The 17,899-nt window shown below is 40.7% G+C and overlaps 1 protein-coding gene across 1 annotated transcript; it reads left to right on the forward strand.

Moving 5' to 3' along the window:
- Positions 1-24: 24 nt before the first annotated feature.
- On the forward strand, positions 25-13,999 carry abhd17b (abhydrolase domain containing 17B, depalmitoylase). Its single transcript, XM_003452678.5, has 5 exons — positions 25-157; positions 282-581; positions 1,712-2,188; positions 11,102-11,281; positions 11,781-13,999. Exons 3-5 carry the CDS (start codon positions 1,722-1,724, stop codon positions 11,998-12,000), a joined length of 867 nt encoding a protein of 288 aa, XP_003452726.1. The 5' UTR covers positions 25-157; positions 282-581; positions 1,712-1,721; the 3' UTR covers positions 12,001-13,999.
- The last annotated feature ends 3,900 nt before the right edge of the window (positions 14,000-17,899 follow it).

A 17,899-nucleotide genomic window follows, 5' to 3' on the forward strand; every position in this document is an offset into this window, starting at 1 on the left:
GGAGGAGTCGTTTTGTCGACCTCTTTTCCCATTGGTCCACAGAGCTGTCAATGAACGCCTCTTTTTCCACAAGCCAAGATAACAAGCAGGGCCGGGCGATATTCACAACGAAAGCAGTGATGTTTCGGAGGCAGGTGATACTGCTGTGAATTGTTTGGTAAGCTGCACGGACACGTTTGCTAGATTTGAGTGAATTTTAAACCGATATCTTTCCTATCAGCCTCATTGCTGTGCTTTAGAAACTTGAACGTTTCGAATGAGTCGGTGTCGTTATTGTCCAGGACCGTATGTTGAGAAAACCGAAAGGAGGGAAAATAAAGGAAACGACGGTTCAGAAGGCTGTGTGGTCCGGAGGACGAAGCTGCCAGCTAATACTAATTAAAGAAGGATAATACACACTCAAACTGACATCGCTAACCGAGGATAATCTGGCCAAGGATAACCTCGACAAGCTCTAGGTGTCGAGAAGATAAGTTAGTTGGCTTGGTGCGAAGATATCTCAAGACTGCGGTGACGTCTGCCAGTACTGTCACCTTTAAACACAGAAGGAAAACCAAAACAAACCCCCAGCCGCCGTCCAGGTAAGGTTTCTCTGCTTAGGAACACATATACACTTGGTAAACCATACTTTGAAGCTAATTGTAGCTGCTAGAAACGAAACCCTCACCAATAGCCTGGTGTAACTGTAATCTCTGTGAACACATTGCTACATCCACCACCATTTTACAGTAAATCGCCGCGGGGCTCCTTTTAGCCTCTGCTTGGAAGATTATGGACTTTGTGGTGGGAATGTGGGAAGCAAATAGGCTCCATTGTCATCCTCATCCTCAGTCATCCCTGCCACAGACGTGTATTTACCCAAGTATCAAGTTTTTAACACTGCCGAGTTAAAAAATCGGCAGCGTGTGAGTAAGATTAAACAAGTGATTTACAGCAGCTATTTAGCGTCGTTTCTTTAGACTGATCCAAGCAAATCAATTGCAAGATTTATGAATATATCAGCCAGAAATGTCCCTCTATGAAGCTGCTAAGTGCTGAGCTGGTCAGAGGAGCTATCGCCAAAGGAAAGGCAATCTATATAACACATTGTCATAATCTGATATTAGTGAGCATTTTTTCCCTGCTTGGTTAAAGAGTCCCATTACAAAGCAGCATGACTGGCTAAGATAAATTGGAGATTTGCCTCAAAATGTCCTGGAGGACATTTTGACCAGCTGCCTTATGTTTCACCAAAAAGGAGCTGTGCTGACATCACTGCTGCAGTTTCATAGTAGCTAGAATATCTTAAGAGGTAACCTAAGGTAGGGGTCCAGGTGCAGGGAGAGACAAAAAAGCCTTTCAAGTTAATTCTCTCTGAGTGACTGTGAAGCCTCAGGGTAGACAGGGAGAGAAAAATCACTTGGCTAGGGTCATCTCCCTTTAAAATCCTGTCTCGAGAGAGCTCTGCATTTTGGAGAGAGAGATTTAGTGTAATAATAATAAAATGTAAAAAATGACAGCAGCCTGGCTCTAGCCCCTTGTCCAAGAAATCCCCTGCTTTGCTTAACAGAGACAGTTGTTTATGTAGAAAAACCTAATTTCAAAACACTCTGGCAGAGATTTGCTTTTGTAGCATCTTTCTTGTGGGATGCATTGGCATATCGGTGTGGTCTGTTTTCTTCCTCACTATGGGATATTTCTATTTTAATCATTTTGGTTCTCTCTGTTGCAGCACTTTGAGGATGAACCACTTATCGCTCAGTGAGCTATGTTGCCTGTTCTGCTGTCCACCGTGCCCCAGCAAGATCGCCTCAAAGCTGGCCTTCCTACCCCCTGAGCCGACCTACAGCCTCATGTGTGATGACAGTGGCAGTCGATGGACGCTGCACCTCTCCGAGCGTGCCGACTGGCAATACTCGGCCCGTGAGAAGGAGGCCGTCGAGTGTTTCATGACACGCACCTCAAGAGGGAACCGCATTGCCTGCATGTTTGTCCGCTGCTCACCCAGCGCCCGGTATACTCTGTTATTCTCCCACGGTAATGCAGTGGACTTGGGCCAGATGAGCAGCTTCTACATTGGCCTCGGTTCACGGATCAACTGCAACGTTTTTTCCTACGACTACTCTGGTTATGGGGCCAGCTCTGGGAAACCCTCAGAGAAGAACCTGTACGCTGATGTAGATGCTGCCTGGCAGGCGCTCCGATCACGGTAATGAAGCGTTATAATGCATGGATAAGTAATATAAAATGACTTGATATTAACACAACTGAGCAGTATGCAGAATCCTGTAAGAGACTTATTTGTGAATGCACAAGACTCCTGCAGTCACTCAAAACCTGTTTATTAGTGATAGGATGTGACAGCACGATAGCATGGAGAAATGAACCTAAATGGCCGTTTAGATGACTCATGACAAACAAGAAGGAGTTAAACCCGATGAACTTTAGGGGAAAAAAAGTAAAGTTCCCACAGTACTTGAAATGATTGATAATTTTTTTTTTTTTTTTTTTTTTTAATTAGAGTATCTGAAGGGGAAAGGGAAGTGACATAACACAGAAAAACTGTAAGGAAAATGGTTATAAAAAAGAAATCCTCCACAGTGTGTGTGGTGGTAATATTTAAAGCCTTATTAGTCATATTAATAGCAGGTCCCTGTTTATGTCTTGGTTGACAGCTTTGTATTGCTAGCGGGGATGTTATGAATAACAACAGTGTCAGCCTGTGTTTCTGGCATGCTGTAGAAATATGGGGGCATTTTAGAAAGTGTTAAATGATGAGGATTAGTAAAATAAATGATGATTTAGATGGAAAAGGGCAAAAATGAGAAGATGTGAACTTCTGAAGGTGCTGGGCGGAGGGATGACTACTTAACAGAACTTCACAAAATCATGAGGGAAGATGAGGAATGGCTTAGTGGGGATGACAAGATGTTCTTGTAGGCGAAGAAACGTGGTTTCTGTGATTACGCTGCGCCCCCTCCTCCAATAATATGTAGGTGTGAGTGGTTGCTCTGCTACATGTTTGTACAGGCAACTAATTATTGGCTGATTTTTAAGCCTCTGCTGATTGGAAACTGGTATTTATGTTTTCCCAGTTGATGAAAACCTACTTGTTCAGGGCTTCCTGTTGTCTCATTGTGGTTTCAAAGTGCACATCACCCAGGAGGAATTCAGTTTGCAGTTGAAGTCTTATTCTATCACACTTCGATAGTTATTTTTAAAGAATCAAACTTCTTAGTAAATGATTTATAAAACACTCTGTATAAAGAACTCATCCTCTAAATCACTTGTATCTGGCCCTCATGCTCATGAATAGTTTGTTACTGCAGGTGTGAACTCTTGTTCAGCTTCAGTTCCTTCCCCCAGATAAGGTCGTCTTACATGTAAGCAGTGCTTATCAGTTTGTCTAACCCTGTGGCCTTCACTTCCTTCCATTTGTGTTTAAGGACGTCTGCTTATTGTCTCCGACCATCTCGTCATCTCCTTCTTTTGTCCTTTGTGTCACCACATTGTGCTTAAAGTGGGTTTGCCAGTAGAGTCCCTGTACTGAAAACCCACAAACAAAACACAAGTAGAGCTGAAACGTAAACAGAGAATTCATCAGTCGCTTTTCAGATTATTGAATCAAAGCGCAAAATACTTGTTAGTTCTTGCTCCTAAGATATTTTGGGGGAAGTGGATGAAGGTAAATCTTTGATCTGGGGAATCTGTGGTATACCTCTTTCACTGTGTTCCTGATATTTTACATAACAGCTAGCTGGAACGTGTTGGGGGAAAATGAATTAAAAATGAAAATAACATTTAGTTGCAGCTCTACCTATACATGCAGGGTAGAAGCAAGAAAGCAAACATCAACTCACCTGCTGCCATGAAACAGAATGTGGAGCGTGTGGGTGTGTGTAAGTACTATGTCCATTATATCTGTGACTTCTTGTTTTGGGTGACGAGGAAGATAAAATTTCATCCAATAAGACTGCTTGTCTGTATATTTCCTGTTGGAAGACAAATGACTAAGAGAGCAGATGGGGAGATTTCAGAAGTGCTAAAAATGCTGGTAGAGATGAGACAAATTGATGGAGATCAGCCTTTTTTTTTTTTTTTTCTATAAAGGGAAAAAAGCTGTCCTTTAAGTGTGGAGTGTTCCTCCTGTGTTATTGCTAGTGTGGGTGTATGTTCTTTCTGTAGTAAATGAAGGTTTTGGCACTGCAGAGCTTTAAAGTGCTGATAACACTGCTAAGAGCCACTGGCAACAAAATCTTACGGTTTATTAGCTGCTGACTTTTGATGTGAACCTCCCCAAGCACTTTCACAGAATCTAATGACTGGGCTTCTGTAAATAAGGACCTCTTATATAAGGAAGCTACAGAGTTTAACTAGAAAATTGATGATAAGGCTTTTGCATTTAAGAAGCAAGCCACTGCTGTAAAGACGAAAAAGAACCTGCTTTTCTGGTGGTTAAAAGTCACATGTCTGTAGGTATAGGCTCGATTGTTTTCTTTTCTCATCACCTGTTCAAAACCACACTGCTGGAATGACCTGATTGCTTGTCCTGAGCTTCTGCTGCTTTCTGCTTTCTTTACATCACTAACCACTCCTCTAAATCAAAATAGCTGATGCCTTTCTATGGATACGGGCAAAAGCTCCACCTAAATATCATGTTTTTATTAACTTGTTTAAAAATAAGAATTAAGAGAGAGATTAATATTTCAATATTGTTTTCAATAATTTTGTTAATCTCCATTTTACTGCAGTGTTATGTTGTTACTAATGGGCTGTTTGTCATGTCTGATTTGAAAAAAGATTGCAGTGACATGTGATTGAATTTAATCACTGAATCCACTGAGAACATCAGATATTGTTTCTAGTGTTCTTTTTTTCCCCCTCTTTACTGTAATACAAGCATTGTAGTTTACACTGGTAAAACTGCTTGGACTGTAGCTATAACATGCAAAGGCAACATGTTGTCATTAGCTGACTGACCTGGTGCTTAAAAGCTAACAAGACTCATTCAGCTCCATATTTAAGACCTTCAGGCCACTTAAACTTCTATACTCTGCTTGCTACGATCAGGTATGATAATGGAAGGAGGGCATTGGCGTTAGAGGTTCTCATGGTTTTGAAGGTCTATTTGGAAGAAATGTCTTCAAGATCAGATGAGAGCCTTTAAGGAACAAGGAATTAGTCCCCCCCCCCCCCCCCCAAGGCCTAACCTTGGGGGTTGACTGCATATCTCGTGCTTTGTAGTCACATGGTTAGCAGTCCCACAGTAGAATTAAACTACATAACCCATGGCTCTTGCAACAAAGACAAGTTGAACGAGGTTAGAGGACTTGTTTTTTCAGTCCTGTGTTTCACATCGGTGTTTTATTACAAATGTGTGCATTTGTAATCTGTCTGTCCTAATAATGGGCTGTTGGTCAGTGTGTGAGAAAGCATTGGTGGTCAGCGGTGGCCAGCATTTAAGAACTGGTCATGAGACATTGAGGTAATTTAGAGGTTTACAATTTAGCTTTAGAATGTGATCCTTAGAAAATCCACTCTCTACATACAAGGCAAAACAGGTGTGTGTGTGTGTGTGTGTGTGTGTGTGTGTGTGTGTGTGGCTGCTTCCTTGTCACCGGCACAGGTGGCATTTAATGTGTATCTTGATAATAACATCAGATGGACCTAGTATCAAAGTGCATTACCTCTATCTCTGATCTTAGTGCTCATTAGTTGGGCAAAGTTGGCTGACTTGTCAACACGGTGTGTCCCAAGTCACATGAAGCAATTCTTCTGATTAAGCTTTTATTCTTTCCATTGTGACTCTAACATCACTGCACCTACATGTAGGTCTCCCTCAAGTTTTATTGGTTTAGCAGGAAGAGTTAGAGTTGGATGACGTTTCACCGTGTGGGAGTAGGAATGTGGTCATGCCAGGGTTTTTTCTTGCTTTGCACATGCCTTTGGGGGGTGACTATGCACTAAAGCACACTTCTCCTGCGTAGATTAAAAGTAACCTAACCTTATTTCACAGAAATCAATGATGTTTTTTATTTTAAGAGTTGTGTGTTGTGGGGTTTTTTTTTTTAAACAAATGTCTTATTTTTGCTTGAGTAAATGTAACCCAAATTTTAAAAAAACAACAACATTTTGATGAAATGCTAGTGACCTTTTTTTTTTTTTTTTTTTTTTTTTTTTTTCTTTTCCCCCCCAGCTGGTTACAACCCCACTCCTGACTGAAATCAAATTTGGAGCAAACCTGACCACTTACTGTGCTGTCTAGCTGATTGGATCACATTTGTTGTTCACAAATCAGTCTTAAAATTTACAACATTACACACACAAGGCTTTTTTTTTTTTTTTTTTTTTTTTTTTTCTTCTTTTTTTCCTGTTTTTTTTGCTAAACCAAACCAAATGATGTGCATCCATTTGAAATTTGTGGTTAACTTGATCCCTGGATCTCTTGGTTTATTGCCTTGACCGTGTCATTCACTCCTTAGCTCTGCTCATTTGCCTGTTACATTTTATATACACATTATGTAAATATTCCCACTATCAGAAATCTAACATTAACACTCTTCCTTTGTTTTGGATGGTAGTATTTGGCTAATGTCAACAAAACCCTTTTGCTATCTTGTGCCATATCAGGTCAGGACTCAGTTCTGCTTTTAGGCCAGTGCTGCAGTACATCACATTCAATTCTAAGTAACTGTACTTCATATTAATGCTATGGGTTTTTTTTTTTCTTCCACAGAAAGATAAAATGACTGTCTCTTATGATTTTTTTTTTTTTTTTTTTTTTTTTTTTTTTTTTTGTCTCTCCAACACTTAGGGCTACTTCCTTGGTTTTCACTTAATTATATTTGGCAGTTTAACAATTATTTGTGGGAAGAAAAATTAGAAGTCTGTAGGGAGTCTTTTACAGTTTTATCAATATTTTAGTCTTTGCATGCAGAATCTTCAGATTGGTTTAAATAAGGTCTCTAGTATATTGGCCTTTCTCTCAGCTTTTTCTGCCTGATCTTGAGGGCTGTGCCAGATTTATAATTGACTGACTATGTGATGGAGGGTACAATTCAGCCTTTTGACCTCGCTGAACATGAATCGATTAGATGGCATTATCACATCAAAAGGCCTCTCTGCATGGCCTCACATTAGTCGGTTGCCTACATACCTCGTGCTTGTATCTCATGTTAGATCAGGCTTCCAGCTTTTAAGAAGAGACAAGCTCTCATCTCTAGTGGTCTGTTTTTCTTTTCTGACTGAATTTTGAACACACTGTAACCTGACACTTTCTCCTTTTTTGTTTTTTTGCGTCATTCAATGTTTTTTCACTTTATGATTCAGCAATGTGCAAATTCACCTCCTCTTGAGTATTCACTTACTCGTGTGGGCTGGTTTCACTTTACTGTAGTCGTATGACAGAGAGCAGCCACCCGTCATTTTGCTGACAGTGTAAGCACAAATACACAGCCTTTGCCACCAAAACACTCCCATGCCTCACTGGATATGGCACGCCTTTCACCTGAGCTGGGAGTGGATGACATGATGTGAGTCAGCAGGGTTGTACACTCACATCCTCTAGTATCATACTAGGAGTGTGCTTAATGGATGGATGAAAAAGATTCGTATAGAAGGGATGAAACCCTGCTGTGAAATCAACATATATTTTGAGTGCCAAAAGAGGGCGACTAGTTGATGAAGGCCTTTAGTCCAATTCCTTGCTGTGTTTGTGTGTTTAAACATGATGTGGCACTGTATCGTTTTCTTTTGCCTCGGAGGTGAAGGCATGCCAGCAGTCAATCCTACTAGTCTAATATTGAGTGGTAGCCTAGCAACCAATGCCTGAGCTTTCAGACCGAGGTGTTCCCACACTGTGGCCAATAAAAACAAACAGGATAAACTCACTTCCTCATCAATCATCTTATTGATCCAGGTTGTAAGCTGTATCCATCTTCTTGGAAATTGAATGGAGGGGAGAAATTCCCCAACACCCGCATGCATCAAAACATGAGGAAGGCAGCTCGTTGCTTTTTGTTTGCTTTTCTTACCTTTAAATACCACCGGTTGCCTGGAGACAAAAGCCTGCTTTATCTATGAAGTAATCTGGGTGGAGTTTGATTGCTCACCTGACTGTTTCCATGTGCGGTGAAGAGAACAAACTGTTCTTAATGTCCTCACATACTAATAGATTTAATTTACTTTCACTGTCTTCAGTCCACATCACCCTTATGTACTTGTACACAAAGCGTAATAATGGATCATTGAGCATTTCAATGAAGAATTCCCCTGCTGTAGTGCAGATGGTACTCTAATCTGTTAAAAATTGCAGTACATATGCGCAGGACTTCCTGAGCATATGTTTGTGACGGCTGTGGAAGGAGGGTATTTTTGGTCTTCAATGCGCAAGAGGTGGGTGGTCAAGAGGGAGTGAGACACACAATAGGGGAACGAGGGAGGACATGATGCATAATAGATTTGTGTCAAGGGACTAAATTGAAGGTTTGGGGGATGTGTGTAACTCGGAAGCATGGAGCAAGCTGAAATGCAGTGGAGTATGTTGCTGGCTGGGACAACTAAATAAAAAGACAAGGGAACAGTCAATGTAGTAATCACCTTTTAAGGTTCCTAAACCTGGCCAGTGTTTAACATTGTCACTTCACAGCAAGACGTTCCTGCTTCCTGGTGTGAGGGCTTTTTGTGCAGAGTTTGCATGTGTTCACCCTGTTTGCATGGGCCCTCCCGAGGTACACTGGCTTCCTTCCAAAGTCCAAAGAGGTATATGCTGGGATAACTGGTGATTATAAATGTTACCATGTGAGTAATTGTGAGCATGAATGCTACCTCTGTCTGTGTTGGCTCTGTGGTAGGCTCTTCCAGGGTGTTCCCTGCCCTTTTGCCCATTGATAGCTGTTATAGGATCATTGGGTTCATAAACCTGTATGCATGATCGTATGTGGTAGCATTAGGATACATAGCAAGGGTAGCTTTCACATCTGTGAGTGCACCATTAATGCTGAACAGTGTACACAGATTTGTATAGACATTTTGCTCTTTAAACCAAAGCAACTGTTCTCCTCAGTTCCCAGATGCCTATAGAGTTGTTCTAAGAGGAGGTGATGCTGCCCCAACTTTTTTTTTTTTTTTTTTTTTGAAAAGTTAAACTCCATTTTATATGTGGAAATGATTCTTGTTTGCTGTCTGATTTCTTTTTGTAGTCAGAGTTGTAGTGACTAATCATTTTTGAGTGGGCTTTGGCTGTAAGCAGGTACACAGTTGGTGTCAAGAGTAAAAGAGAAATTGCATTTGGTGTAATTCAATCTTGAAACCATGGCCATCCCATTTACAGACAGTGACTGAAGGACGGAACAAGAAGTCATGGCCCAGTTATTTGCTGGCTACACCAGAAGCCCCGATTAAATGGCCATTGCCCTTGGAGGTTTCTCAGCAGTCCAACTGAATGATGGGTTTTCAGATTTTTAACTGCCTTACACAGTTTTCTTTCTTTTTTTTCCCCTTTAGCTTCAAATTTTAAAAAAAGAAGAAGAAAAGTAACATGCCACAAATAACAGAAGTTGTTGCCAAAAATTCTCATAATCAGGCAATTCTGTAGTAGGACTATGGGGAGGGGGGACGGCAGTTTGATTATAGTGAGAGTTATTTTGGTTTAATAAACCATTAGTCAAATTTAACAATTTTCAAACTATGTTTGAGTTCCATTTCAGGCATTTTTTTTTTTTTTTTTTTTATAAAAGAAGCTGTCACATCAGAAAGGGCACTGTCATTCTTCTACAGTTTTGGAAAAAGACTTGACATTTTGTTCTTGTCCTTAGAATTCGTCTGCTACCTAAGCAGCTATATTGTGTTGTATAACCAAGATAGGCTTTCATTCCTCGAATTGTGTACATTTCAGTCAGCTGACAGTCGAGTTGCTGGTGCTGTTAATACTGTAGCATCAGCCTTTGCTAATGCTTTTCCCATGCAGTGCCAATCTTTTCACCCCTATTTATACTGGGTAAAGGCCAGCTGATACCAATAATAAACAGTTCCTATATTGCTGCTCGTGACTGTCTCCAAGCTAGACTTTGCTGTGCCTGTGTACATTTCCATATTTAATACATCACCCTGCACTTAAAGTCTGTTACCTTGAATAGCAGCAACCCTACATTATTGCAGGTTGTTCTCTTGCAAAGGGTGTAAGTATGATAATCCATCACAGCGTTTTAGAGCGCTGCCAGACTTTGGTGTTCATGTAGTCATCAGTGTATTATAGGAGTGCTGCAGAGCTAAGGCTCTAATGTTAGTGTTCATTTGAAGTCCCTAATTTTAATACTAGAGTAGAGCTTTATTTGTCTTGTTGTGACTTTACTGTGCATAATCCAGCAGTGCAGCGGAGGAGACAGCAATGCAGTGTTCTCAGACTAGTTTTCAGGTCGTCAGCAGAGTGGGTCACGTTCTCTGTAATCAGCTGTGGAATGTCTCCCCCCCCCTATATTCATTTCTCCCTCAGCCTAAATACAGTATCACTGTCTCTTTTGCTCCATTTCAGCTTCTTTTGCTCTCACCCCCCACCCCCCTTCTGAATCACAAGACACTAGGGGTGGTCCTCTTTTTAAGCTGCCTTGAAAGCAGCAGAAAGACAGACTTATTCAGCTATAGCTTTATCACATCTTGGTGTGCTTGTTTTAGGAGTCACTGTAATCATAGAGTCCCTGACATGATGTTTTTACTGATAACAGTGTATGAGTAAGCCTCATTTGCAAAACAGGTGGTTTTGTTTTTTTGTTTTGTTTCGTTGTTTTTTTTTTGTTGTTGGTTTTTTGCTTGTGGAGCAGCATGGGGGGGGGCGCACAACCAGAGCCAACTGGCAGGTTGAACGCATTTATTTTCTGATTTGTAAAAAGCACTTCAAGAAAATGACCTTTAACACCAACTAGTGTATTCCAAAATAAAGCATTTGCTCTTTTTGTTTTGCCAGCTAAGCTGCTTTGTGTAATTAACTGAAGGCCCAACTGGATGCCTGCCAGTGTCTGGATGAGCACACAAAATGTATCCAAATGTATCTAGCTACTGGTAGTGTAAATATCCTATTCATGATAAGCAGAGGGTGATGTTCCTGTACTGTTTGTCCTCCTTGTAGGTATGGCATCCGTCCAGAGAATGTGATCGTGTATGGTCAGAGCATTGGCACCGTGCCCTCTGTAGACCTGGCTTCTCGCTATGAGACTGCTGCAGTCATCCTCCACTCCCCGCTCACCTCTGGCATGAGAGTGGCTTTCCCTGACACCAAGAAGACGTACTGCTTTGATGCCTTCCCAAAGTGAGTGGACCGTACGGACAGATGGCATATGTGGAAGTCAGGCTAAATCTGCCACACAGTATTCACTTAAAGGGCTGCGGCCTCACATGCATTTAATAACGCAGCACTGTATGAATAAATGTACCAAGGAGAAAACTGGATTTATTTATAAGACAGCAATTCAGGAAGTGAGTTTTATGTTTTTTGGGTTTTTTTTGTTTTTTTCTTCCTCCCACTTCTCTTCCCAGTTAAGCACCCAGGAGAGTCCTAAAAAAAAAGCAGATATTCAATAGCTCCCCCTGGTGTAAAATCAGGAAACTAGCTGTGCTCCTTTTTTTTTTTTTTTCTTTTTTTTTTCATTTAATTAATTGTTTTAATTCATTCATTTAGAGAATACTTTCAGTAGCAAGAACATTAACTAAGCATCTGTTTCCCTTTTTTTTTTTTTTTTTTTTTTTTTAAATACTTCCCTATTTCTGACATGTTTCCTCTTTCTTTTTCTTTTTCTCCCTCTCCAAAGCATCGACAAGATTTCCAAGGTAACATCACCAGTACTCGTGATCCACGGTACAGAAGACGAGGTCATTGATTTCTCCCATGGGCTGGCACTATATGAACGCTGTCAGCGCCCAGTGGAGCCGCTCTGGGTAGAAGGGGCCGGCCACAATGACGTGGAGCTCTATGGACAGTACCTGGAGAGACTGAAGCAGTTTGTTGCACACGAGCTAGTCAACTTGTAAAGGAGCTGGGGGGAAAAGGGGTGGAGAGGGAAGAAGAGAACACCGCCCCAGATTTAAGGAGAAGCTGAATGATGAACGAGGGGTACAACATTTTATTCTAATTCAAGTAGAAGTTGTGTGTTGTACCAACATTTTGATGGTTGACTCCTCATAAATTGGGCTTGCCCACACCGTCCACTCCACATGCTGCAGCTGTGAAGTTAGAAGTACTCATCTTTTTTTTTCTTTTTTTTTTTTAAAGATTTTCTTTTTATCATGTTGAAAATTGCACATTGTGTGAAATTCTGTGTGTGAATGAAAGGGGAAGCAGACATGTGCACAGGCAACATACCATGTGTACATGCCATGTATGACTGTGTGTGTATGTGCCACATTTTTGCTGCCTTTTGTGAAGGACATGGTCCACAGAGAAACTTTCTACAAACTGTACTGGACCAGACTCACTCAAATTCAACTGAACTCAGTCTGACTCGACGGTCAGATTTGGTCCGACACACTGCAGTCACCATGAATTCCTCTTCTTCTTTTTTCTTTTTTTTGAGTACTGTTTCTTATATATTTTTGAATATTCTACTTAATATTGCACGTATCAGCTGTCACTGAAGAACTGTACAAGACAAACTGACATATTACCCCTCTGTGTCGGTGTTGCCAAATGTGTAGTATGATACATTGCAGAGATTTAGGAATACAAGGAAGTGTACTTTTACAAATCATGTCTAGAACCATCTCCAAAGCTTCGTTAGTTGTGTGAATCCTCCACTTCTGTTTAGTTTTAAAGTGGTACAGTCTACACAGATACAGCACAAGACGAGGCTCCGTCAGCAGCTTATTGTATCTAGCTGGTTTAAAGGCCAGGGGCTGTACATTGTTAAACAGGGAAGTGTGGGTTATTTCCTCACACTGGAACAGTGCTTACATCAGAGTTTGACTTGAAGTATTGTTGGTATAAGATCAGTATAGCTACACCGTAGTTGATGAAATCGATTCTTCTTGACGAAATTAAATGCTGGGCAAGTCTGTCGACAAAATGCCATCTACCTTTTTGTTTTGTTTTTTTGGATTTTACCCATTTGCCTATGTGTAGTAGTCGTCACGAAGCTCAGTGTTGACAGTGTTTTATTTCCTGCCTTTGGGTCTGAAGAGGTCAAGTTACATAATGTGTATAGCTACAAATCTCTGGTGTATCTTGATCAGATCTTTCTGTCATTTTTTTTTCTCTTTTTTTTTTTCTGACAATACTGTAATTACTGTGACGGCAGAGTTAAACCACTAGAGCCAATCAGGAATGGTGAACTTGATGAACACGGCTAGTTTTTCCTTTTGGTTTGCATGAGATGTTCATGCAAACCAAAAGTGAGGCAAGATGAGCTCTCTTTCAGTGCCCAGACAAGCCAATGTCAACGTGCAGCTGCATGTCACGAATGGCTCCCTCCTGTTTTGTTTTTTTGTTTGTGTATTTGTTTTTTGTCCCCCCCAGTATCTGCGTTGTACTTGAGCCTGTATTTAGAAAGATGGATCAGAATTTGTTAGTAAATTAAATAAACCAATAAGCTAAAGGGTGCTACTGTAAACCTTCAGGTCTGATTAGTTACAGGTTGAGAAGAAGAAAACGACTCTAGATCAGAACCATCATTTGTCATGGTCTGTTATGAAAACAAGTCAATCATGCTTTTCTTTTTTTACTTTTAATTTGTGTACTGGACTTGTTTTGTTTTTTTGTTTTTTTTAAACCTGTTCTTTTTACAAGCTTTTGTCTTCTATTAACCTATTAACTGTATTTCTTCTTACTTCTCTAACTATTGATATGATGGAGACTAGGCCAAAATTTTGGCTTTTCAAATGATCTTTGTACTGCTCACCTTGACAAGAGTCATGTCTGATTTGATTTCATTTTGTATAGCATATTTCAATACAAAAAGAACCTGTATGTAGTAATATTAATAAAGTAATTCTAACATGGATAGAGGAAATAAATGGTATTTGACAAACAATCTAATTTGTGCTTGAAATTTTGATCCTGGAGTGAAACCGTGATAAGGATTTTGAATTTTGCATCTGGTTTCTCTGCCCTGCAGTTGGGTCCTCTGTTTTTGGCCACAATTGACCCAGCAGACCCGAGTCTGCCAAGAAGCATTTTAGGAGGTGATGTGCTAGCCTAATTTCAGTCAGGTCTACTATCTTGGTGCCTGCTCCATCTCCAGAGTTGACTAGCACCTGGCATTTATCTGTATCTTTGTGCAGCCCAACTCCTCTGCCTCACCTCTCCCAAGCCTCACCCCTGCCTGTCACCCTGGGGAACTCCTGACTGCTGCTGCATCAAGCTTGCATCTCTCCTCGTGGTCTAGACACGGTCTGTCTTTTCGTCCTCCCTCCTCAATAGTAAGCTCTGACTGATGCCTTTCCAGTTAGCCTCGCGATTGAGTCTGCCTCTGGCCTCCAGAGGGGTTTGGTACCCATCTCTTATCCATCTTATTGGGAGTGTTGCCTTTGCCTGTCTCTCTGGGATCATCCACCTGCGTGGTTTTAGACATCTGGTATGCCTGTATGTTCAACAGACCTTCTAAGAAACCCTACCGGTTACCCTGTTCCTGCAACCAGGTCTATCACTGTCTGCTTTTCCTAGCTCTTGATGATTTATGTATATATTTATTTGGATTGACTTTGCATTTCCAGTTGTGTAATTCTGTTTTCTGTTGTGGGTGGAAATCCACACCCAACAGCCATTCTTTCATTCTTTTCTTTTTTTTTCCCCTCCTCTTGGTTCCCTTTTTTTTTCTTCCTGTTTATCAAATTCTCTTTTCCTTTGGTTTATTTTGTATCTACTTTATCTGCATCTTTTTTTTTACCCTTCATTTTTAAGAAGCTTTGCTTTCTTCAATGCCCCTGCCCCCACCCCCTCCCCACCCCTGGTTCCAGTTCATACATGTCTTTTCCCAATCTATTCTTTTTTTTCCCCTGGTTATTTATTATATTTCGTGCCCTTTCTCAGGTTTCCTGAGGTGTTAACATATTTGGTATCTGCGCCTTCTGATTTTAAGGTCCCTCCGGCAGGCTTCAGGTGCTCTTTGGAGTTTGAAGTCATCCCTGACATATTCCTGACCACCCTAGTGAAGTGCCCAAAGAGGGGGGAGAGAGTCTTTAGAATACTTCCATATACAGTGGCTTGCAAAAGTATTCGGCCCCCATGAACTTTTCCATATTTTGTCACATTACAGCCACAAACATGAATCAATTTTAATGGAATTCCACGTGAAAGACCAATACAAAGTGGTGTACACGTGAGAAGTGGAACGAAAATCATACATGATTCCAAACATTTTTTACAAATAAATAACTGCAAAGTGGGGTGTGTGTAATTATTCAGCCCCCTGAGTCAATACTTTGTAGAACCACCTTTTGCTGCAATTACAGCTGCCAGTCTTTTAGGGTATGTCTCTACCAGCTTTGCACATCTACAGACTGAAATCCTTGCCCGTTCTTTGCAAAACGGCTCCAGCTCAGTCAGATTAGATGGACAGCGTTTGTGAACAGCAGTTGTCAGATCTTGCTACAGATTCTCGACTGGATTTAGACACCAGACAGGTCAGGGATAAAGTTATTGAGAAATTTAAAGCAGGCTTAGGCTACAAAAAGATTTCCCAAGCCTTGAACATCCCACGGAGCACTGTTCAAGCGACCATTCAGAAATGGAAGGAGTATGGCACAACTGTAAACCTACCAAGACAAGGCCGTCCACCTAAACTCACAGGCCGAACAAGGAGAGCGCTGATCAGAAATGCAGCCAAGAGGCCCATGGTGACTCTGGACGAGCTGCAGAGATCTACAGCTCAGGTGGGGGAATCTGTCCATAGGACAACTATTAGTCGTGCACTGCACAAAGTTGGCCTTTATGGAAGAGTGGCACGAAGAAAGCCATTGTTAACAGAAAACCATAAGAAGTCCTGTTTGCAGTTTGCCACAAGCCATGTGGGGGACACAGCAAACATGTGGAAGAAGGTGCTCTGGTCAGATGAGACCAAAATGGAACTTTTTGGCCAAAATGCAAAACGCTATGTGTGGCGGAAAACTAACACTGCACATCACTCTGAACACACCATCCCCACTGTCAAATATGGTGGTGGCAGCATCATGCTCTGGGGGTGCTTCTCCTCAGCAGGGACAGGGAAGCTGGTCACAGTTGATGGGAAGATGGATGGAGCCAAATACAGGGCAATCTTGGAAGCAAACCTCTTGGAGTCTGCAAAAGACTTGAGACTGGGGCGGAGGTTCACCTTCCAGCAGGACAACGACCCTAAACATAAAGCCAGGGCAACAATGGAACGGTTTAAAACAAAACATATCCATGTGTTAGAATGGCCCAGTCAAAGTCCAGATCTAAATCCAATCGAGAATCTGTGGCAAGATCTGAAAACTGCTGTTCACAAACACTGTCCATCTAATCTGACTGAGCTGGAGCTGTTTTGCAAAGAAGAAATGGCAAGGATTTCAGTCTCTAGATGTGCAAAGCTGGTAGAGACATACCCTAAAAGACTGGCAGCTGTAATTGCCAGTTAACTGTAATTTGTGGCTGTAATGTGACAAAATGTGGAAAAGTTCAAGGGGGCCGAATACTTTTGCAAGCCACTGTACATTAATAACTTGTAACTACACTGGAATGAAGAACAATCTTCACCACAGGTAAAATTAAAAGGACAAGAAAGGAGGGGGGGTTAAATACCAGGTTTACTTCATATACACATGCATATATATAAATTCCACACTTTATGTATTTCATGCTTTTTTTTTCTTCTAAATTTATTTTTTAAATGTTTAAATCTATTGGAGATTGCCTTGTTCTCTACGGTGTGTTTGTTCCCCAGATCAAAGTGGAGAGATAATATTTCAGTGAGAGCTTGACTGAGAAAAAACACACAAGCTTGATAGTGCTGTAGGCCAAGAAGTTATCTCTGCTGCTTTAGTACAGTAACAGTAGGATTAGGGGATTAGTTAGATTTGCAGATAAGAGATGTTAAAGGAGATAATTTGAGCAAAGTCTGGAAATGAAAATGTTATGGCTAAAGATATAGGAATCATCATATTTTGTCTGACTTTCATATTTTTTATAAATTGGTCATCACATCGGAGTTTCCAATTTATGAACGCTGAAATGGTAAACCTCAACATTTTGTTCTTTGTTTTCCTCCTGTCTGCCAAGCAGGGAGATTGGCAAAAAAGTATGTCTCCATTGTCACCAGAGGGTGGCGTTGTGTCCGAGGTTTTAAAGCCCCTCCTCTGAATGTAATACTTCATCTGGTGTACCCTTCAGTGACTCCTCGGAGAGACAATAATTTTGGTTCTTAAAGTCATAAGAAAGTAACTCCTGTCACATTGAAAAGGTTTAGATTAGAAGTAAAATCTCACCACGCACAATAGAACAGCTTAGTGATAGCCTGAGCGTGTAATTATATATGATTTTTAAATTATAACAGAATTATAAGGACAAAATTGGTTATGCTGGTGCTCATCTGTCTTTGAATATAATTTGTTAAAATGCTTTCAAACATAGGTTGTAATGTTCATTTTGAAGTGTTTTGTTGTTGTTGCTGTTATCAGAAATTTGAATAATTATCCGAATAATTTATCATTGTCATTTATCATAGTTATTATATCAGAATAATTTATCAGAAATTTGCTACCTGTTTCCCCCTGCTTTAGGGTGTCATGTGTTTGATTCATATATACTGTATATCACTTTGGACATACAGCATTACAGATAATTTCATTAATTATATTTATCTAGAGTTGCGTCGTGTAATCTGTCAATAGGTTTACATTTAAAACCTGAAGGATAACTACAATATCTTCATATAAAATATAACGAAGTAGAAAATTGGATAAGATGGGAATAAAATATAAG

The sequence above is a fragment of the Oreochromis niloticus genome, linkage group LG12 (assembly GCF_001858045.2).
Source record: "Oreochromis niloticus isolate F11D_XX linkage group LG12, O_niloticus_UMD_NMBU, whole genome shotgun sequence".
NCBI lineage: Eukaryota > Metazoa > Chordata > Actinopteri > Cichliformes > Cichlidae > Oreochromis > Oreochromis niloticus.

Excerpts from the sequence above, each read along its gene's own strand:
- abhd17b (XM_003452678.5), top strand. The coding sequence starts at position 1,722 with ATGAACCACTTATCGCTCAGTGAGCTATGTTGCCTGTTCTGCTGTCCA. Across the intron at positions 2,189-11,101 it reads TGGCAGGCGCTCCGATCACG|GTATGGCATCCGTCCAGAGA; the intron begins GTAATGAAGCGT and ends TCCTCCTTGTAG. Across the intron at positions 11,282-11,780 it reads TGCTTTGATGCCTTCCCAAA|CATCGACAAGATTTCCAAGG; the intron begins GTGAGTGGACCG and ends CCCTCTCCAAAG.